The sequence below is a fragment of the Triticum urartu genome, chromosome 5 (assembly GCF_003073215.2).
Source record: "Triticum urartu cultivar G1812 chromosome 5, Tu2.1, whole genome shotgun sequence".
Taxonomy (NCBI): domain Eukaryota; kingdom Viridiplantae; phylum Streptophyta; class Magnoliopsida; order Poales; family Poaceae; genus Triticum; species Triticum urartu.
The window spans coordinates 480,615,763-480,638,879 of record NC_053026.1 but is presented as its reverse complement, the minus strand read 5'-3'; the positions used below and the strand labels follow the sequence as shown (position 1 = coordinate 480,638,879).

Here is a 23,117-nt window from a genome sequence, read left to right as displayed (position 1 = left end):
AAAAATAAATAAAAATTATAGAAAGACAGTGCAAAATGTTTCAGAACCGTTTGACGTTCCAGTAAAAAATGTAAAATCGCGCACTACAGCCAAAGTTTCTGTTCTGCACCACACAAACGAACAAGCAATGTAAACATCCTAAAGGCAAATCTTGGCACATTATTTTTATTTTTAAACTTTATAAAAGCACACAATAGAAATAAATGAATCTCTAAAACTTCCGGGTTGTCTCCCTGGCAGCGCTTTCTTTAAATCCATTAAGCTAGGCATATAGTGCTCAAGTAATGTATCCACCCGGATCCCACGGTATATCAAAGCCAATTTTAATTAACAATGAGTTGTGATTTAGTAGTGAGCACAAAGCAACATATTTCATGCAACAACGAAGCCTAACTCTCTTCCTATGCATCGGCATGTCATAAAAGAACAATTCATGCACACATAGTAAAGGTCAATGCATAGTATAAACAGTTTCTTGCAATTTTATCGTGTGGGAAACATGGAGAGGCGGAGATGTAGTTCATCTCTCATAATAATTGCAAGTAGGAGCAGCAAGCACATGCATATTATATCTATCAAAATCATCATGTGTAGTAGTGGAACGCAACTCATCAATATAAGCCTTAATAAGGGCAAACTTCTCCGATATAGTGTAGTCGGGAGAATTTAAAAAGATAATAGGACTATCATGCGTGGGCGCAATAGCAACAATTTCATGTTTAACATAAGGAACTATAGCAAGTTCATCTCCATAAGCATAATTCATATTGGCATCTTGGCCACAAGCATAGCAAGCATCATCAAAAAGGGATATTTCAAAAGAATCAACGGGATCATAACAATCATCATAGCAATCATCCTTCGGTAAGCACGAAGGGAAATTAAACAATGTATGAGTTGAAGAGTTACTCTCATTAGAAGGTGGGAACGGGTGATCAATCCGCTCTTCCTCCTTTTGTTCTTCGCTCTCCTCCTCATCTTTTTCATCCAATGACCTCACAGTTTCATCAATTTCTTCTTCCATAGACTCCTGCAAAATATTAGTCTCTTCTCAGACAGCGGAGACTTTCTCAATAAATTCATCAATATCATAATTGTATTTATAATTCTCATAGAAATATTTAAGGATAGCTAAATTTTCAGGTCTATAAACTGAATCATCAAAATCTTCAAACTCTTTAAACAAAGATTGAATTTCATAAGCACCCATAAAAGCAGCATATTCTTCTATTCATTCCACATCATAGTAATCATATATACCATTAGCATAAGAAGCTAAGGTTTCATTATAATTAAAATTGCATGAAAAGGGAAGGTGTGGAGCCTTCATCCTAGAGCAACAAGTATAATCATATCTCAAGCATAGTTGCCGAGCATACCAATGCAACATATAAATTTGATCCCATAATAGTTTCCCTTTTTGAGTCAAGCGATAATCCCTAAAGTATTCACGTTGATCCAACGTGTCTCACATTACATAATTGAATGGGGTTTTCTCTGGATTATCAAAGTAGTACATAATATCTTTCACATAATGAGCATCGAGGAATTTAGGAGGTTCCCCATCTCCATGAGTAGCAAGTAAACCTATTTTTTTGGTATTTCGTGTTCCATATCCATAACTAAAGATAGAGACAACTTAGAACAGCAAATAAAAATTACTTAGTGATAAAGCAAACAAGCACACACGAGAATATTCACCCCACGCTATAACTCCCCGGCAACGGCGCCAGAAAAAGGTCTTGATAACCCACAAGTATAGGGGATCAACTATAGCTTCTTTCGATAAGTAAGAGTGTTGAACCCAACGAGGAGATAAAGGTAGAACAAATATTCCCTCAAGTTCTATCGACCACTGATACAACTCTACGCACGCTTAACGTCCGCTTTACCTAGAACAAATATGAAACTAGAAGTACTTTGTAGGTGTAACGGGATAGGTTTGCAAGAATATAAAGAACACGTAAATAAAAACTAGGGGCTGTTTTAGGTAAAGAAGCAATAAAGTTAGTATAGCAAGTGTGGAAAAGTGGTGGTAGAAGTTGCGAAATTGTCCCTAAGCAATTGACTACTTTACTAGACCGATATCAAGTTTTATGTGAGAGAGGCCACTACTAGCATGTCATCCCTGACTTGGAATTATATGCACTTATGATTGGAACTATTAGCAAGCATCCACAACTACTAACGTTCATTAAGGTAAAACCCAACCATAGCATTAAGATATATTGGTCCCCCTTCAATCCCGTATGCATCAATTTCTATGCTAGGTTGAAGCTTCTGTCACTCTTGCCCTCCAATACATAGTCCTATCAACATACAACTAACCATATGGTGTGATCCACGCGCGCGCTCATGTGATGGGCACCAAAGGGCAGCAACATAACCACAAGCAAATTAAACCAATCATAGCAATTCACCAATTACCGATAGGACAACGAAAATCTACTCAGACATCATAGGATGGCAACACATCATTAGAGAGACCCCTTCTTCTTCTTCTTCCTTGACCTTCTCCCTAGATGGGAGAAGGGTTTCCCCTCTGGTCCATGGCCTCCATGGCGGCGGAGGGAGCCCCTCCGAGATCGGATCTGTCTCTCTGTCTCTCTCTATTTCTGCGTTCCAGATTCTGCCCTTTCACCGTTTCTTAAATTCCCGGATATCCATAACTCCAATTGTGCTGAAATTTTAACACGATTTCTATCCGGATATTGGCTTTCTTGCGGCAAAAGAAGGGAACCAACCGCATTACGGGGTGGCCACGAGGGCCCAGGGCGCGCCTGACCCCCTGGGGCGTGCCCCCTGCCTCGTGGCCCCCTCAGGGATCGTCTCGCATTGATTCTTCTTCCCAAAAATCACATATATTCCAAAAACAATCTCCGTCTGTTTTTATCCCGTTTGGACTCCGTTTGATATGGATTTTCTGCGAAACAAAAAAGCATGCAACAAACAGGAACTGGCACTGGGCACTGGATCAATATGTTAGTCCTCAAAAATAGTATAAAAAGTTGCCAAAAGTATATGAAAGTTGTATAATATTGGCATGGAACAATAAAAAATTATAGATACGACGGAGACGTATCACTCTCCGATGATGCGTGAGTAGTTCTTTGTAGACCTTCGGGTCCGTACTTAGTAGCTAGATGGCTTCATCTCTCTTTCTCTCTTGATCCTCAATACAATGGTCTCTTGGAGATCCATATGATGTAACTCTTTTTTGCGGTGTGTTTGTTGGGATCGATGAACTTCGAGTTTATGATCAGATCTATGTTTTATATCCATGAAAGTATCTGAGTTTCTTTGATATCTTCTATGCATGATCTCTTATAGCATCGTATTTCTTCTCCGGTATTTGGGTTTTGTCTGGCCAACTTGATCTATTTATCTTGCAATGGGAAGAGGTACCCGGTAGTGGGTTCAATCTTACGGTGCTTGTTCCCAGTGATAGAAAGGGAACCGACATGTATGTATCGTTACCACTAAGGATAAAAAGACGAGATCTATATCTACCGCCATATAGATAAACGGATCTTGTCTACATCATGTCATCGTTCTTATTGCATTACTCCGTTTTTCCATTAACTTAATACACTAGATGCATGCTGGATAGCGGTCGATGTGTGGAGTAATAGTAGTAGATGCAGGCAGGAGTCGGTCTACTAATCTTGGACGTGATGCCTATGTAATGATCATTGCCTAGATATCATCATAATTATTTGAAGTTCTATCAATTGCCCAATATTAATTTGTTTACCCACCATTTGCTATTTTTCTCGAGAGAAGCCACTAGTTAAACCTATGGCCCCCGGGTCTTCTTTCTCATATACTTGCCTTGCGATCTACTTTTCCTTTGCATTTTTATTCAAATCTATTAAACCAAAAATCCAAAAATACCTTGATGCAATTTATTTTATTTGGCTTTCGATCTATCAATCTACTAAAATTTACCTCACGTCCGTTTGCCTATCTTGAGGCGCCGTACCCCGGAAGGGATTGACAACCCCTTTAACATGTCGGGTTGCGAGGTGTTGTTATTTGTGTGCAGGTGCTGCTTACGTTGTGTTGCTTGGTTCTCCTACTGGTTCGATACCTTGGTTTTATAACTAAGGGAAATACCTACCGTCGTTGTGCTACATCATCCCTCCCTCTCCAGGGAAATACCGACGTAGTTCCAGCTACCATCACATTAACACATAGTGAATACATGAACGCCTCAAATTACGGCAGTCATTGGAAAGAATCTTAATTGTTGTAACTTTGGGGTATGCAGATCATAACACGTAATAGGTGCATCTAACTTGCAAGATCGAATCAAGAACATAAATATAATGGTGAAAATATAAACGGTTCAGATCTAAAATAATGGCACTCGGGTCCTAGTGACAAGCATTAAGCATAGCAAAGTCATAGCAACATCAATCTCACAACATAGTGGGTACTAGGGATCAAGCGCTAACAAAACTAACTCGATTACATGAAATCTCATTCAACCCATCACCGTCCAGCAAGCCTACGAATGAATTACTCACTCCCGGTTGTAAGCATCATGAAATTGGTAACGGAGGATGGTTCATGATGATGAAGACAGAAGATTCCCCTCTCCGGAGCCCCGAACAGACTCCAGATCTGGCCTCCCGATGAAGAATAGGAGGTGCTGGCCCCATATTGTAAAACACGATGAAACTTTCTCTTCTATTTTTTCTCAGCAAATAGGAATTTATAGGTCCGAGATTAGGGTCAGTGGAGCCTCATGGGCTCCACTACCTACCAGGGCGCGCCAAGTGGGCAGCCCCCCCCCCTCCAGTGGGTTTTTGCTCCAGTATTTTTCTTTTATTTCAAAATAATTCTTAAAAAGTTTCGTCCAATTTCAAGAACTTTTATTTATGCACAAAAATAATACCATGGTACTTTTGCTGAAAACAACGTCATTCCGGATTAGTTTCATTCAAATCATGCAAATGAGAGGCCAAAACAAGAGCAAAAGTGTTAGCAAAAGTAGATACAACAGAGACGTATAAACTATTTACACGCGGGATGAACTAACACACTACCAATGACATGTGGGACCCGTCCCACAAATATGTCATGTGCCATGTGCTGACAAGCAGGCCACGCCCTCAAATGGTGGAATAAAGCAGCAAAAAAGGGCACCAGGAGACTACTCGTGACCCCTCGTGCTCCCCTACAGAGCCAAACCACCACGCCAGCACGCAGCTACTAATACAATTACGCCCAACACGTATTTATGGGGTAGCGCCGAGTGGGCTTGGGCCTCGGTGGGATGAGGGCACCTTTTTTTCTTTTATTATTTTTCTTGCGCAAGTGGGCCAACTCTTTTTTGTTTGTTTTTTCGGTCGTTCATTCTTTTTTTACTTTCGTTTATACTTCCATATATTCTAAATAAATATATTACAAAAAGAACTTCACATAAAATGTTTGAAAAAATGTTAACCAAGCATTTGAAAATGTTACATGTGTATAAAGAAAATGTTTATCATGTATACAAAAATATATAATGTGTGTGGAAAATTTTGATTATGTATTTAAAAATATTAATGAAGCATTTTGAAAAAAATATTTAAAAATTATCTAAAAATGTTAATCAAGCATTTGAAAATGTTAAAATGCGTAAATGAAAAAATTACCCATGTATTAGAAAATATTGATCTTGTATTTAAAAAATGTTAATCAAGCTTTTTAAGAATGTTTAAAATGTGCATATAAAATGTTGATTATGTATTAAAAAGTGTTAACCAAGCATTTCCAAATGTTAATTGTGTATAAAGCAAATGTTTCTCATGTATACGAAAAATGTATACAGAAAATATACAATATGTGTGAATAAAGTCGATCATGTATTTTAGAAAATGTTAAAGCAAGCATTTGAAAAAAAATATTAAACAGGTATTTAAAAAATATTAAATGTGTATTAAAAAATGTTCTTGATGTATATGAAAAATGTAGAATGAAAACCAAAAGAAAGAAAGAAAAATGTTCTCGACTATATAAAAAATATAGAATGAAAACTAGGTCACATATAATGACTCAATGCAAAGATTTCCTTTTTCTATTTTTATATTTCTTATATCAATTTCAAAATGCATTCAAAATGACGGGTATGGTCGTTCATAGCTAGGGGTGGAATCTTGCAAAACCCTTGGTGGATCTCTGATGAAATAGCTATTGTTGTACCTATAAATGATTTTTGAAAAAATAAAGACCAAGCTATGAGGTAGCTGTAGTTCAAATTTGACCCAATTCCTACTAAATCGGCAGAAATTTGTCAATGACGAGAGGTGGACGGAAAGCTTTTAACATGCGACCATTTGGTTAATTGCACATAAAATATGGTCTAATATTTTTGAAAAATGGAGTGGTGCCATTTTGCAACAAATATTTGGTAGTTTATTAAAAATACAGTTTTTCGTACTCAGAAAATGAAAAATGAACTTTTGTACAAAGAAAATGAAAACATCCTTTGGCAATATTGGTTTAGGAAATTGTACTTGGTCTAGCAAAAAAAGGCATCAACAAGCTTAGTTGTTCCGCATGTTCTAAATTTAGTCAATGTTATTTCATTTTTGGTTGTCTTCTCTACTTAGAAGAAGGGATAAATATCTATAGTTTTAACCCTTGCTATGCCAATAACCTATTTTCATTGGATATATGACTTTCTTCAAACAACTTTATTCAATTTAATTCTTTGATCTAACAATTTTCTCAGATATGATTTTATCAAATATATACTCCCCATGTTCCATAATAAGTGTCGTATTTGCAGTTCATTGAGATGCTAACATAAGCGACATCCATATGATGAGAAGGTTATGACTTATGTCTGTATGATGACATTTACTTTAGGGTGTGAGACTTTTTCACAAAAGCTTCACCAAAACCACATATGTAAAAAACAATCTAGGTTGTGAACTATTAATAGTTGGTTATCAACAACATAATTAATGTTTTGTTATTGAGAGTAGTATTTGATTAGTTAGTGGATGTAGCGAAAAATTATATCCTAAGGGCATGTTCGGTGTTGGCCAAAGATTTTCTCTCTCAATGCATAGTACGCTCCTTGTATGCAGGTTGTTTTTATAGTTTCTCTTGCATGATGAGCTATATGCATGTTGTCTTTGCCAAGGTTAGCTCGCCTACATGAGAAGGAATGGATATGATTTTGATCAATAAAGATTCAGGATACAATTGAAATTATATTCATGTTGATTTAATACTGCGAATGATTGTATCAACCATGGAAATATGCCCTAGAGGCAATAATATTTGTATTATTATATTTCTGTATTCATAATTAAAGAGTTTATATTGTATGCTATAACTGCTATGATCCTGGAATATGTGATTTAGTGGAAAACTTATGCACGTGTGAAATGATAAACGGTTAAATAAAAGGTTCCTTATCTTGCCTCTTGGACTAGCTCAAGTGTTGTTGGCGATCACGTTTTCCAGATCTTAGGATATCGTTAAGTATTAAACGGTAGTCCTAAAACAACACTAAGATTATGAATTTGGAAGAACAATCATATTGAATTGACCCAATCTTGTCTGTTATGAATTGAGTTAATATCGTTTGTAATCAATTGTAATAACACGGAGTGTTACCGAGTGATCTTGCCCTTAGACCATGAGAGTATCGTAGTCACTTCTTACCGTACCATGGACTTTGGGGTTGCTCAAACGTCACTGTAACACGATGATCATAACGACAACTTACAGGCTCATCAGAAAGTTTGAAAAGGGACTAGATAGCTCGAAAGTGGGATTTGCTCCTCCGACGATGAAGATGTATTCTTAGGGCCCTCTCGGTGTTACGACATCCATTATCATCTGGCCATACATAGGTGACTTCATCACGGGGATGTCGGAAAACGACAACGTGAAAGAAGAAGAAAACCAGTAACGAGGATAATGGCATAGTGAGCATGTGATGACTTGACTCAGGAGGATGCCGGTGCATCCCAGTTTTTGTGAAGTATCACGAAGCAAAGGGAACATCACATGATAACCAAAGGTTCAGAATATCATTCGTGTGCTCATAGGGATCGATATGGACGTCCACGGTTCCGCTATCGGTCATTGAACGAAGGGGTTTCGTTCATGTTTGTGAGTTACCAAACCTACGGGTCACAAGCTTAAGGCAATCACAATCTTCTAAGTGTTAGTAGTATGAGAATGATGAGAACATATTTTTGGAATTGTTTCATTAGTACTCAGAATAGTTTTGAGAGGATCTGGAAGCCTTTCGGGGTCAACGGAAGGGTTTCGAAGAGTATCCGGTAATACTGGGTATTACGGATGAATAATATATAGGTGTAAAATGTTTTCGGGACTATTAAATTATATATAAAAGGGTTTGAAAATATTTAGAACACTTCCATATTTAATTTAATATCAATGGGCCTTAAAAGGCCAAGTGGTGGAAGGCAACTTGGGCCACCAAGGCCCAATTGAGGGAGGCGCCCCCATAGCTATGGAAGGAGGCCGAATTGGAGAGGGGGAGGATTCCTCGTCCCTTCACTTGGTCGGCACACCAAGGAGGGACCTTCCCTCCTTGGTGGATGCCCTCTCCCTCCCCTCCAACCTATATATACTAGGGTTTTTTGCTCTATTGAATACACATGTTTGGAGCCTCCTCTAGTCCCTCTAGTTCTAGTTCTAGTTGATACTAGTTGATCTAATTAGAGCTAGACATATCCTCTAATCCTCATAATTAGAAGTCCGGTGTGGTTCTAATCTCCTCCCTCTAATTCTTCGGCGATGATTAGCTCTGGACGGTGAAGTGCTGCCGGATCGTGAAGGCTGCACGCTTGGAACCAACTAGAGAGGTCGTGCTTTCGGTTTTCTGTTCGAAGGACTGTTCGTGGGAGGTTCGCGGGATTGTTCATCGACGGTTCGAGGGACTCCAAGTACGGTCTACACCGACACACCATTTTTTCCACTACAACTCGGTGGCGATAACGATCGTCATCCCAACCCGTTATGCATCTTCATATTTATCTTGGGTGTGAGTAGGGGCGACTTTTTTTTCTACTAAGTTTCACAACAGTTACCGCCCCTGCATGTGTTGTTGGTGCTGCGCCCTTCGGGAAAGGCGGCCGTCGCTGTGATGGGGGGGCTCCGAGCCCGCCATGTGTGTGTGAGAGAGAAAACGGCGCCAACACAGATGGGATGGCGACGACTTGATCATGCGAGAGAATCAGGGGAATGGGGTGGATGGCTTGGTCAAATTTATGGCTAGATGACATTCACGTAGGTTTTGTGTAAAGAGGAGGACCGCAAAATTAGAAGAAAGGGCCTTTTGGACGGTTTTGTGCAAAAACTCACCATATGGCAATGGTTAACCTGTCATCTGTGCAAGTCAAACTGATGCGGCATGGATGGGGTTGTGAGTAAGGGCATCTCCAACACGGACCCTAAAACCACCCGCATACGTCTGGACCGCACGGTCCACACGTGTGTTGCTATTCAACGCAATCTTGTATCGATCCGCTCAATGATCCGAACGCACTCTTTCCCGCAAACCGGAGATAAAGTGGGGAAGGGATGCGGGCGTCCGGACCGCTGCCATGTCCACTTCTGACTGGCATGGCCCACCCGCCTCTCTCGTGCATTCTTTCGAACGCTTGCACCGCTTGTCGTGCACCCGTGTTGCATTCATGTTGGCCTAGAGCATACATCGTCCGGCATTGACGCCCGTGATTTGACTAGACGGGAGGGCGACATTGACAAATGTGACCTCCCGGGCGTCGCGCTTCAATGTAGACGTCGTGTCCCGAGAAACCAACTCCAACGGCTGCACTGCATTGAATTGGGCTGACTGCCCCTTCGCCTGGCCTGGTCACGGCTATTTAAGTCATGCGTCATCGATGCATAGAGCCGCACTCCTCCCCCTCGAGCATCGTCCCCCTCTCCCTCCATCTCCCCGCCATCGTGCCCGAGCCCAGCGATGATGCCAAAGTCCTGGTTCTCCGCGCCAGTAGGCGAAGGCGGTGGAAGTTCCTTGTCAGGCGGATTGTGGCACTGCCGCCCTCGCTCTCTGGGTGAATCTTCATCCACCACGGCAGGATACTCCTCCAACGAGGAGGAGGACCAGCAGCCGCAGCAACGACCCTCTCTCCTTGTGGAGGTCGCTCTGACGGACAAAGAATACGTCCGTCAGATGGAGATCATGATGGAGCGCTCACTCCGTCAAATGGGCCCGACACCACCATCGCTGGCACGCATGAAGGAGGAGTTACCGTCCCTGACACGTGTCTGCGTGAAGCAGGGGCCTGCGTCCCCACTCCGGCAGGTGAAGGATGAACCTGCATCCCCGCCACGCAACCATGACCTCCACATTGGAGGCCGCGTGAAGGCCGAGCCCGCGTCCCTCAGCGCCACCGCCGCGTGAAGGACTAGCCGACGTTGCCCCACCGCACAGCCGACACGCCCGCATTGATGGGCCCTCGTCGATGTCGTGCCGCAACCGCCGCCCCATAAAGAAGGAGAAGTTGCTGCTCGCGATCATGAAGACCCGTGCCCACATCCTGCACTACCTCGAGGAGGTGGTTATGACGGTGCCTTGGGCTCGAGGGTCATCGTATATGAGAAAGAGAGTGGGCGAGACAGCAGGCGCGGTACGACCGGCGCAATGCCCGTCGCTGCTCCGCGTTCGCCAAGAGCGTCGCGGCACCGGAATGGGTCTGAAACGACCCGGACCTCGCCACCACGTGGGCGCTCGACACCTCCCTCACCACCGCGGAGACGGCCGCCGCCGCCTTGACGGCGAGCTCGCCAAGATCGACGAGAGAGTGGTCGCTTAGCGACTCCTCCGCCAATGTCGGCAGTGGCCAAGGCGGCCTTCCGCATCGTGCAATAGGAGGTGGATCGGCTCCTCCGCGAGCAGCATGCAGCCGCCAGACAAGGTTCTTGTGGTCCTCCGACGCCCTTCCGCCGCTGGAGGGACGACAACGATGACGACAGCGGCGGTGCCGCAGGATAGAGCTGGTCGTCCGGTATAGGTTTTAAGTTTTTTTATTGTTTTTAGTTAAACGGTCGAAATATCGTTCATTTTATGTAAATTATATGTGAACTTGAATGAAATCAGTCGAGTTTGTTTGAATTTCGTCCGGTTTGTTTGAACCCTGTTTGAAATGTATGCGGATATCGTTGAATGTCCGTCTCCCGCATCCGTGTCCGTGAACTGGTCTCATCCATCCATGGACGAATGCTAGAGGGAATTTGCGATTCGACGTTTGAAATGTCCTAACTCTTAGTAAATTTTTAGAATCTATATGTGCATTTTTCATAATATTATTAGGACAAACTTACCTCATATAGTTTTAGGATTAGCTGTGTGTATTTTACTATTCGCAGAATATGCACATTTTTATTAACACAGTATAGACACAAGCGCTACATATACACATACACTCATCCTATGATCGCACACAAGCATCAGGACTTAAACCTGATAGGCTGGGATATCTATGTCCCTCTAATCATCTAACAACATATTGTTGTCTCAAAAAAAATCTAACAACATATTGCTTTCGTAGAATATGCGCATTTTGAGTCCAAATCACACGGCGCAAAACCAGGTGTATACGTGCACGGCAAGCCCAAAACATGTTCTGATTTTCCAACGCCGAAAGCGACGACCTTTGTGTTTTCTTTTCTCCTGATAACAAAAGCCGCCGCCCAGTCCGAGCCTGACTGGATCCGAGGCCTACCCGGTGTCGCCATCAACCCCGCCGGGCCGGCGATTTGTCCCAGCTGATGGACGAGCCGCTCCCGTTTGACCGGAGTTCGGGAGTCCGGATCCAGCGGCCGGCTGACCTATAATAGTACGGGGAGAGGAGCTGAGAGGGGAAAGGTAGGAGTCGGTCGGCGATGGGTGGGTGGAGCTGCTTCTGCTGCGGCGACCTGTTCGGCGCCGGGGAAGATGCCGCGGCCCGGCTGCCGGAGCCGTTCCAGCTGCCGGCGCCCTTGCCCGCATGGCCGCAAGGTTTCTGACGCCTTCTCCTCTCTTATCAGTTCTTAAATCAGTTCGTGGATCGTTTTCTTATGACCATTGATTGATGATTGGCCTGATGTAGCTTCATGAATAGTAGTAGTATTCACTTGTATGAATCCCTACTTAATTTGTTGGTTACTACTTTCTTGTTCAATTATTATCATCATTGACTGTTCTGTTGTTTATTTCTTTCCAAAAGGGGAGTTTAATACGGTTATAACAATACAATTTATCCTGATTGGTTTAATTCTGTCCTACTATGCTATATGCAGATTTCACTTCCCTGTACATATTCTTGAATGAACACAGTGATTGATAAATTTATAAAACGATGGATTCCCTCAAGGGAATTTCTTGCACATAGCTTGTCGTAGTGGCTCCCTCTTGTTACTTGCGCTTGAAGTGGCTTAGCCAGGATCGCCATGCTTTTACTTGGAAGGCATATCATTTTAGAAGGTAGCGATCGTAGCCTCAAAGGCATTCCTTGTGGGGCAAGAGTAATTTGTGATCATATATCATGAGAACTGTAGCTGGCTCATTCAAGAAGTGAAATCTGTAGTTTAAGTTTGTACAGGCCACTTGGGCTCGATTTTTGACTTTTTGTTGTGTCGGGGTTGCAATTTCCTTCATTTTTCTTTAGTATAAAGCGAATAATTGCATGTGCAAAACAATGTATTTGTTTCTCAAACTGATTGTTGTTTGTTTTGCCAAATATATTTGCTTTGCTGAACACTTGGACCTTGTAGTAACTTTGTCAAGCAACTACTTTACAGGACGGGACTTCGCAAAGGGCGTGATATGCATAGGAGAACTTGATATTGCAAATGTTACCCAACTCCGGAATATATGGAGCTACTCTGGAGCTACGTTCTATGAGCCAGAAGAGGTTCCTGATGGTTTCCACTGCCTTGGCCACTATGCCCAACAAAATGACCGGCTTTTACAGGGTTCTCTTGTTGTTGCAAGGGAAGCGGCTAGCTGCCAGTTAATCAATAGCAGGCCCGCTCTTGAGAAGCCATTAGATTACACCCTCGTTTGGACTAATGCTGGTGTGTATGAAGATGACAATAGTGAATGCGGGTGCTTCTGGTTGCCATCACCCCTGGAGGGTTATGAACCCCTTGGCTATGTGGTTACAAGAGGACCAAGGAAGCCCTCACTGGAGGCGGTCCGGTGTGTGCGACAAGACCTCACGGATCCATGTGAAAACTTTAGGTCAGTCATTAATGTGGAACTTACATGCCAAGTTTGGAAGACGAGGCCTTGCCACCGAGGGACAGCAGGACGAGGTATACCTGTTGGTACATTCTTCTGTGAAACAAATTCAGTTAACAGTAAGGAATCAGGCATTCCCTGCTTGAAGAACTGTGACCCGAATTTGAGAGCCATGCCTGATCTAGAGCAGATTCATGCACTAATCAAGCACTATGGCCCAACTGTGTTCTTCCATCCACAAGAGAAATACTTGCCGTCATCAGTTTCTTGGTTCTTTGAGAATGGAGCTACACTGAACAAGAAAGATATGAAAATGGGAGATCCAATACTTGCTGGTGGCTCAAACCTGCCTGCTGGTGGGACGAACGATGGTGAGTACTGGATTGACCTCCCAGATGATGATACGCGTGAGTTTGTCAAAGTTGGTAATCTGAAGAGTGCTGAGCTCTATGCTCATGTCAAACCGGCTCATGGAGGGACCTTCACTGACATTGCAATGTGGGTGTTCTGCCCGTTCAACGGGCCAGCAACAATAAAGGTTGGACTTGCAAGCTTTGCTCTGCAGAAGGTTGGCAGGCATACCGGAGACTGGGAGCATTTCACCCTCCGTATAAGTAACTTCTCTGGAGAACTCTCATCTGTCTACTACTCAGAACACAGCGGGGGAGGATGGGTGGACGCTTGCGATCTGGAGTTCATCTCTGGAAACAAGGCGATCGTGTATTCGTCGAGGAATGGGCACGCAAGCTACGCGCACCCTGGCTGCTACCTGCAGGGCTCTGAAAACCTCGGCGTCGGATTAAGAAATGACGTCGCACGGAGCGACCTGTCAATCGATTCGAGCACAAGGTACAAGATCATCTCGGCAGAATACCTTGGAGACGCCGTGGTGGAACCGTGCTGGCTGCAGTACATGAGGGAGTGGGGCCCGACCGTGACGTACAACTCGCGGTCAGAGGTGGACACGGTGCTTAGCTTCCTGCCGTTCTTCCTCCGGTTCACGGCAGAGGCCATATTCGACAGTCTTCCTGCGGAGCTGTACGAGGAGGAAGGCCCGACCGGACCGAAGGAGAAAGATAATTGGGATGGTGATGAGCGGTGCTAGGCCGCGTCGCCTTTGTGGTCTATCCCTGTTGCTTATTCATGTACATTGTTTGTGTTGAGAATGTTGGTTGGTACGTATGATATATTGATAAAGCTTTGCAAGTGGACTTGTAGTGCTGGGTATTTTTAGATCACAATTCCAGTGTTGTATCTACAAAAAAAAGTGTCGCTCTGGCTGTCTAGTTTCTACGTCCCAGCATTTTGCATTTCCCCAACTAGTTTTTGTGAGGAAGTGAGTATGTACTGATATCGTGCACTGAAGATGTAAACCAGAAGGTAAATGTTTGCGTTTCGGCGCGCCGGCCGAACGCTCCGCCGGACGCGCGAGCGCCTTCTGATTAAACGCGATCGAACGCTGCATCTTCGAAACTGCTGTATAGACGATGGATGTGTGCACGACAGTGGGACGATGGATAATCCAGCCGTTGATATGCGCTGGATAGTATGCATGGACGGCCTGACATGTGCTGCCGTGCACAAGTCGTCCACACCTCGTCGTGTGTATAGCAGCATAGCAGCGCTGCTGCATCTTATTCGCCCAGGGTAACGACCCACGTGTGACTTTTCTTGGCCCACCACCCCTCCTATCTTATCTCCTCCCAAAACAAATGTGGCCCACTCGTTTGCTACAGTGTATCGTCTCCTACCTCCAGAAACGCTTCTGTAGATGGCTCCACCGCGTGATTTTTTTTCAATCTCCGCACCGCGATGCACAAACTCTCGTGCAACGGAGGTGCTTGGACTGTGCCGGGGCGCCGCGACGGAGGTGCTGGGACCGTGCAGGGGGCGCCATGCCAAGCCGTGCCGATGAGTCTCCATGGATGACCATGACGAAGGTTGTGATGCCAGCGAGCGGATAACGATGCTGAAACTAGCATTTTGTTTTGCTTCAACCGGCCAAATCCAGAGCTGGAACCACAGTTTTTTTTTGCTACAGCCAATAAGCGAGTTGGAAACACAGCTGGTTTTTGCTACAACTATATCATTTTTTTGCTACAACCGGTGTCGCTATTTGCTATAATCTTCGGCGGTGTAGTTTGGTGACCCATGACAACAAACAGCTGCAACTGGGAGATGAGGAAAGTTGCAACCCACGCCGCGAAAAGCTGCGTCCAGCAACAAAAAAGGCTACTACTGTCAGAATGACGTGCTCCAACCAACGACGGCGAATTTGTGGCCGGCGACGGCAGATGCAAAAAAGCTTCAAACGGTGTGCAAAAAAGCTTCAACCGGCAAAGGAGTAAGCTTCAAGTATGGAAAAGCTTCAAATTGGTGTGGAAGAAAAACTTTGAACCATGAAAAAAGTTTCAACCGACAAAGGAGTAAGCTTCAAGCATGGAAAAGCTTCAAATGGGTATGGAAGAAAAACTTTGAACCGTGAAAAAAACTCAACCGGCAAGGAAAAAACTTCAATCGGTAAAGGAAAAAGCTTCTACTGGGCGCCGACATGGTTACAATGGTGTGAGCGGCAACACCGGGAGCTACGGCCTAACGGCCGGCGGCGGCGGCTAATTTGCTGCAACGACGTAAGGGTCGAGCGTTCTACAACGACGGTGCTTCTACAGAACGATGGCTGGGTGTTCCGACGAGGTCCTGCTGGAACCGACGAGCACGGGTCTTGCGAGGATGGCGACCGGCAGCGGGGACGGCACCCAACGGCGAGTTGCTGATGCTTCAAGGGGACGGCAGCCGGCGTCGGGGCCGGTGGGAGCTTCAAGGTCCGGCCTCAAGCGTCATCGATGTCCAGCGATGCTATTTTGGATCGGATGCCGTTTTGTTTAAGAAAAAAAAAAGCAAAAGGCCTGATCTAACGGTGGGTAACAACCGAATCTAACGCATTAGATGTGACCGGCCGAAAAACTGGGCCGGCGCACCAGCGCTGAGCAGTGCCCAAACCAGAACCATTTTGCATTTCCCCGACTAGTTCTCCTGAGGAAGTGAGGAAGTACTGATGTCGTCCACTGAAGAACTAAACCAGAACCTACATACAGGTAGTCGGAATTGTGTACGATTCTACAACTTCACGATCTAAACCAACCCCTATGATAGTAGAAATCTATTACTCCATCCGTTCATATATAAAATATTTTCTAACTTTTTTCTCTAGATCAGATGTATAGACACATTTTTATGTTCCATATTGAAATATCAAAAACATCTTATATTTGTAAATGGAGCTAAGTAGTTATGATTCTACAATTTGCGTTACGATCCTACAACAGAGCTGTGATCCGATCCAGGATCATGATTTTGACTACCTTGCACGCATACATCCACTGCATCACATTTTCGGGCTAAACACAGAACAGTTTCAATACGTAACATAGGAGCTGTGACAGAGATGAAGCACTCCAATCTGACGCCAAGAAGGAAAGCAAAATTTCCCCCTTTATTACCCACGTTATTTCTGTTCATTTTCCCATCATGCAAGGGGAGAAGCAGTACAGTGTTATACATACAAAAGCATCAGAGCTTCGGTTAATGCCGCCAACTCCTCCCGTGGCATTCGATCGCCTGCCGCATTCCCTCGAAGTAGAATCCATGGTTATTCAGGTCAGGGAACGCGCCGGGCGTTTCTTTCCCGTTCATGTACCTCTCCTATCCTCCTGTCTCGCGTCGCCCTATGGTGTTGCTACTTACTTGTATGGTGTGAGTAGACTGGCAGATTCGGCTACCTTACCTCCCAGCCTCTATTCTCGGTGGGGGATTTAAGCTAAGCCTCTCTCTCTATATACAGCTCGCCCTGGTGGAGTACTCGGATACTAGCTGCATGAACATCGAGGACTTGTCCTCCAGAAGCCTCTGGGGTGTGTCGAACTCCGCAATTTTACCTGAAATAAACAAGAACAAGGTGAATTCACCGTAAAGGCTGTTGCTCCAAGAACAGTGTTTAGCTAGGAGTGTTACTCGGATAATTCAACATACGATCAGTAAGAAACAAAACATGTGATGGTCTTGGTTAATCGTGTGAAGGAGCATGTACCGTCGCTAAGCACCATGACTAGGTCACTGTCGATAACCGTTGGGATCCTGTGTGCAATTGTACAGACAGTGCAATCCCTGAATTCGCTGCGGATGATCTTCTGGATGAGATTATCTGTAGCTGTGTCAACTGATGCCGTTGCCTCATCAAGCACCAAAATTCTTGCCTGCTTAAGCAGCGCCCTACCCAATGCAATAAGCTGGCGCTGTCCCACACTCCAGTTATCCCCATTCTCCAGTACTGCAATGGCACCACAAATATCCAGGAAAATATAATTTTGTTTTACGAGGTGTCATGCTTTACGAAGTGTCATGCTCACTCTTTGAAGAAGTGTTTGAATATTCAAAATTAGAACAAACCTGGACTGTCCAGTTTTTCTTCCTTCGAACGAATGACCTCTCCTAGCTGGCACTTCTCTAGTGCCTGAAAGAAAAGAATTCTCTTCCATAAAGATCATGGCACATTTAACATGAGGATAGCATAAAAGCGACCATGGCATACCTCCCAAATTTCTTGATCAGAACGCTCTTCAAGAGGGTCAAGATTCATTCTGATAGTACCCTCGAACAATGTAGGGTCCTGAGGAATGATGCTCAACCGTGACCGCAGATCATGAAGGCCAATCGCAGAAACATCGATGTTGTCAATGATAATTTTCCCTCCTGCTGGTTCAATTAGACGGAAAAGAGCCTGAATGAGAGTAGATTTACCACTTCCAGTTCGTCCTACAATCCCAATCTTTTTCCCACCAGGAAAAATACAACTGACTCCATGTAGAACAAAGGGAAGGTCATCCTTGTAGCGGACCTATGATATTTAGCAAAAGCACAATAAGATGCCGTAAATAAAACAGAAGTATGTTCAGCTTAGAAGAAGAAAAATAGATTACATACTACTTTTGGTGAATATATATAACGAAGAGCAAATGGATAATGACAAATAAATAATGGCTACGGGCTAAGTTTACCTTGAGATCAATCAATTCAATGTTTCCATTCTCAGGCCATGAGGAAGGGGGGCGGCAATTCTCGATAATCAGTGGTGCTTCACTAGGAATCTTGCAATACTGATAAATACGCTCAACAGAGATGATTCTGTTCTCTAATTTACAGAAGCTCAATATCCACCTTGACATCCGAGCATTTAAGTTGAGTCCATATGTGACAGCAAGCCCAGCCATGCCTATCAATTGGAAAGCTTGTTTAGATTGAGAAGCATATTGCCATATTTTATTGAAAAAGATATGCAAGTTTTCTGGTGCACCTAACAAGTGATCTATTGGGTAAAGCAAGATCATAAAATGCAACAGAACGGTGTGTGAGACAGCAGATAAGACATACTTGGTTCAATTGTTCCAGGAGGAAAGCTCACAAGTATTGCCATGCAGAAAGCAAACACAAAAGTTGAGAGCAATTCCATTCGCAGGCAGAGCCATTCAATAGCTGCAAGGCTGGAAAACAAAGGCCGAGCAAAACAATCAAGGAGGTAAAGATTTCTTTTCATGAATCTTTTCTCCTGACCAAATCCTCTGATAGTAGCAGCACCAGCGATTGACTCGCTAAACAAATGGATCACTGGAGACTTCTGAACACTCAAGATCCTAGTCAGCTCCCTCGATGAAGCAATGTAATATCTCTGCAAGTTCATGGTAGCAAGGACATCCATTATCTATTGTGTGATGAAGATCTTTAAAAGTCTTTTGGTACACAAAATCATCAAGCTATCTTGAACACAGGCCTTGTGCTTTAAGAATAATAAGCTTACTTCACAACTTTCGATACTTTCATGCTGAACATATGCATATGTTCTCTGGTTAATTGGCTGCTAGTTAAATGACAAAGGCAGCCAAAAAAATTATGTGCGCATAATTCTTTAGTGATTCATTTAGCCATTTAGGTGTATCTACCCTTGCTATCTGCCTTATTTGTATTACAATTTCCATTAAAGAAATTAAGGATCCCAGGTAATGTTAGCCCTAAAAGAAAACCTGAAAGTCTAGCAATTTACCTGCATCCATATGCATGCCATAGCCATAGGAACTATAAGAAACAGAACTTGCCATGTGACTTTGCTCATGACAGCAACGATTCCAAGGAGTTGAATTGTTGTTGATGCAAACCCCCCTAGCCTGAATGCTATATCAAGGTCCACAACACTTTGATCTACAGAAACCTGATATGAAGTATGATTGAAGAAGATTAGAGTATGCAAATTAGAAAAGCCACACAGGTGTCAAATACAAATTAGGAGCAAGAGCATGATCTAAACTTACTCGATTTAGAATCCGTCCAGATGGTGTAGTATCGAAGAATGACATTGGCGCTCGAAACACACACCTTAGCATTTTTATAAATAGTTTCTGAGCAGCTGCTAAACCAAATGTAGCTACAAGAAGGCTTCTCACAAACACAAACAATGAACTCCCGAAAGCAAGGCACATATAAACAACAAGAAGGACCACACTACTTGTCTTAGGTGCATCTCCTTCTGTTTGTGGGTTTGCCCATGCCATCCACCAGTTACTGGCAATCTGAAGAACTTGGAACAGGGTTTGCGCCAAGACAATGAGTGGAATCAGTGAACCTTTGTAGGCTTCCCCCATGTATGTTAAATAAACATTTAAGCTAACTCTTCCTCGCTCCCTCTCCTCTTCCTGAACAGTACGCTTCTTCTTACGTTCTTCACTCTTTTTCTTGTCCTTAATTCCACGTGTATTAGATGACTTCCCATTTTCAGATACTTTATTTTTCAGGTTATCGATATTGCTAACACTTGGTGTCAATCTTTTGTTAGGAACGGAAGGAGCGATATCTCCATCAGAATCTTCGCCAAAATCCATGGTCTCGATAGCTTCATTATGAGCAGAAACCAGAGCATTGAAATCGGTTCCAGCTTGGAGAAGATCATCATATTTTCCAGCTTGGGTGATATGACCATCCTTAAGAACCTGTGCCATGACAAAAAAAAAACACACAATGAGAGATGAAGGGCCCATTATCCCATGAACAGTCCAATGAGAAGTATTAGAAAAGATAGCGTAACTTTCATGCAGAATCTGCTGGTTTTTCTAATCAGGAAACATGGATAAACAACACGTCAAATTGAACAACTCAATAGGCTAATAGATTTTGTGAGAAAAGTAGTATTACCAATATCAAGTCAGCAGCTGGTAGGAACTCGACTTGATGGGTTACATAAATTACTGTTTTGCTAGCTAGTGCCCCCAATATATAGTCCTGCAACACAAAATCTGACATGTTATGAAACAGAAGCACCTTTAAAAAAAATAGAATAAGGCAACATCTATACAGACCTTAAATAGATCGCTTCCAGTATGAGCATCAACAGCACTGAAGGGGTCATCAAGCAAATAAATATCAGCATCTTGGTACAATGCTCTCGCAAGCTGCACTCTCTGTTTCTGACCTCCACTCAAATTAATGCCTCTGTCACCAATGATGGTCTGATCTCCATACTGGAGCAACTGAAGATCTTTCTTCAGGGAGCAAGCCTCAAGTACTCTCTTATAACGCGGTCTGTCCATTGGAGTGCCGAAAAGAACGTTCTCCTCAATATTTCCAGACTGTATCCAGGCAGTCTGAGAAACATATGCTGCTGTACCACTGATCCTAACCTGAATAAGGAGCAGAAGGAAAATGTAATTAAACTGTCATTCAAGTTAGCATCAACTCTCTTTATTTTTATGCGTGTACTTACTTGGCCAGACAGCTTGGGTATCTCCCCAAGTATAGAGGACAATAGACTTGATTTGCCAGAACCAATCACACCACAGACTGCTACTCTCATGCCTCTCACCACACTAAGTTGTATATCAGAGAGTGTAGGGTTTGAGCAATATGGGTTCCAAGAGAAACTGCCATCCCTGATATCGATTGCCTTGTCTGTACTACCCTGTGGAACACTTACTGTTGCATCATCCGGCAACTCTTCTTGCCGTAAGAAGTGAGACAACCTGTCCAAAGACACCCTCGTCTGAGCTATCATGGAGATGAGATCAGGGAAATTCCTCAGAGGCTCTTGAAGGATCCTAAAGGTAGCTAATGCAGAGAGAACACCTCCGGCAGTGAGCTCGCCACCAAGCAATATACAAGTGCCGAAAGTTATGACCGAGACAAAGATTGGCGAACTCCAGAAAACAAACGTAACTGCGGCCTGTGAGTACAAAGCCCACTTGAGCCACCTGCATTCAACGTTCCTCATCTCTTCAAGCATTATCCTATACCGGTCCTCCCATGCCTGCAACTTGAGAATTCTCATACTCTTCAAGCACTCTGCAGTCTTGCGCATTCGCTCATCCTTTGCTGCCATCAGCTTATCTTGGTAGTGCTCCTGCAGCTTCGCCACAGGAACCGAGGCAGCAATTGACAGCGCGGTGGCTATCAATGTCGAGACAGTGGCGATCCCGACATTCTTGTACAGGATGGCGAGCGCAAGGATGATCTGCAGTGGAAGCATCCATATGTCATGAAAGTACCATGCATAGTCCCCCACCCGCTGCACATCGACCGCCATGTAATTCACAATCTCACCGCTCGTATGGCTCTGCTTTGAGGCATTCGACAGCCTGAGGCCCTTCCGGTACACCATGGCCGTCAGCCCGGACTTGACATGGATCCCCATGACGTCCACGCCCAGGTACCACTGGCGAGCAGTGAGCGTCTCAATCAACTTTGATACAAAAAATACGGAGGCAAGGATGTAACCTTCATGGGGGAAGGCAATTTTGCCACTGAGGTAGTCCACAAAGTAGCTGATCAGGTAGGGGCCGACATAGGACACGACGGTGTTCACCGCGGCGAAGGCGCCGTTGATGGCCGCCTCCCGCCAGAAGGACTTGAGTATTGCCCATGCCAGCGATGGCTCCTTGTCAGGGCACTCCAGCCGTTGGCGCTCATAGTGACTGCTCATGGCCTTGTAGCAGAACTTGGCACGATCCTTGTGAGCCAGCAAGGGTATGTCAGCCAGCTCGAGCGGCCTCTTGGCCCCAACCGAGAGCAGCGGACTGAGCCATGAGAGCGTTGCAAGGCTGAGGATCCCGGCATCGCCGTAGGGAGTCACCCGCAGGCAGCCGGGCTCCTCCTCGGCACCTCTGCGCTGGCCGCCGAGCAACAGGGGCTCGTGGACACCGGTGTCGTCATCACTGAACTCCAACTCGACACCGCTGGAACCCATCACACCAACCAAGCAGAGGAAGCCGAGGGCCGGCAGCGACGCGAAGTTGGCGACCATGTGCGCGTAGTCCGCATCACGGTCGTCGGCGCCCATGAGGCGCCTGGAGTCGTCGAAGGCGATGGCGACGGAGAGCGCGAAGGCGAGCACCCACCAGACCCGGACGAGCGCCGGGAACCTGCCGCGGCCCCCGGCGCGCGCCCGCAGCGCGAGCGCCAGCAGGGCCGCCCAGGCCAGCGCCTGCACGGCCGGCAGCAGCAGCGCCTCGGCCTCGACGGGCGGCGGCGCGGCCGCGACCTCGTAGGTCAGCGCGGCGAGCTGCGCCAGCAGGACGTAGGCGCAGCAAGCGAGGGCGGCCCTGAACCAGGCGCCCCCGGCGGCGGGCGGCGGGGAGGCGAGGGGCGGCCCATCGTGGACGAGGTTGCGGGCGCGGCGGGGCGGCTTGAGGCAGGAGGCGCAGCGGGAGGCGAGGGCGCGCGCGCCGCGGAGGAGCAGGAGGAGGAGCGCGAGGGCGAGCAGCGCGGCGTGCGCGGCGGCGGCGGCGGCCTCCGTGAGGGGGAGGGGGGTGTGGGCGCGGAGGCGCGGCATTGGGTGGGTGGGATCGGGGGCGTC

At 45.0% G+C, this 23,117-nt stretch overlaps 2 protein-coding genes across 2 annotated transcripts; one reads left to right on the top strand and one right to left on the bottom strand.

The window, feature by feature from the left end:
* The first annotated feature begins 11,645 nt into the window (after positions 1 to 11,645).
* On the top strand, positions 11,646 to 14,434 carry LOC125509982. The gene is made up of 2 exons (XM_048675061.1): positions 11,646 to 12,004; positions 12,787 to 14,434. Exons 1-2 carry the CDS (start codon positions 11,890 to 11,892, stop codon positions 14,331 to 14,333), a joined length of 1,662 nt encoding a protein of 553 aa, XP_048531018.1. The 5' UTR covers positions 11,646 to 11,889; the 3' UTR covers positions 14,334 to 14,434.
* A 2,268-nt stretch (positions 14,435 to 16,702) lies between these two features.
* On the bottom strand, positions 16,703 to 23,105 carry LOC125509974 (ABC transporter C family member 13). The gene is made up of 11 exons (XM_048675050.1): positions 21,033 to 23,105; positions 20,629 to 20,949; positions 20,465 to 20,551; positions 19,588 to 20,262; positions 19,323 to 19,487; positions 18,656 to 18,950; positions 18,283 to 18,497; positions 17,817 to 18,122; positions 17,675 to 17,738; positions 17,316 to 17,555; positions 16,703 to 17,163 (listed from the first exon to the last, which is right to left on the bottom strand). Exons 1-11 carry the CDS (start codon positions 23,091 to 23,093, stop codon positions 17,060 to 17,062), a joined length of 4,533 nt encoding a protein of 1,510 aa, XP_048531007.1. The 5' UTR covers positions 23,094 to 23,105; the 3' UTR covers positions 16,703 to 17,059.
* Between the last annotated feature and the right edge of the window lie 12 nt (positions 23,106 to 23,117).

What these genes read in the sequence shown, in the direction of transcription:
- LOC125509982 (XM_048675061.1), top strand. Translation starts at nt 11,890, where the DNA reads ATGGGTGGGTGGAGCTGCTTCTGCTGCGGCGACCTGTTCGGCGCCGGG. An exon ending in CTTGCCCGCATGGCCGCAAG is followed by an intron (nt 12,005 to 12,786) that starts GTTTCTGACGCC and finishes ACTACTTTACAG; the next exon opens with GACGGGACTTCGCAAAGGGC.
- LOC125509974 (XM_048675050.1), bottom strand. Translation starts at nt 23,093, where the DNA reads ATGCCGCGCCTCCGCGCCCACACCCCCCTCCCCCTCACGGAGGCCGCC. An exon ending in CTGGAAGCGATCTATTTAAG is followed by an intron (nt 20,552 to 20,628) that starts GTCTGTATAGAT and finishes TTTGTGTTGCAG; the next exon opens with GACTATATATTGGGGGCACT. An exon ending in TTGAATTGATTGATCTCAAG is followed by an intron (nt 18,123 to 18,282) that starts GTAAACTTAGCC and finishes TAAATATCATAG; the next exon opens with GTCCGCTACAAGGATGACCT.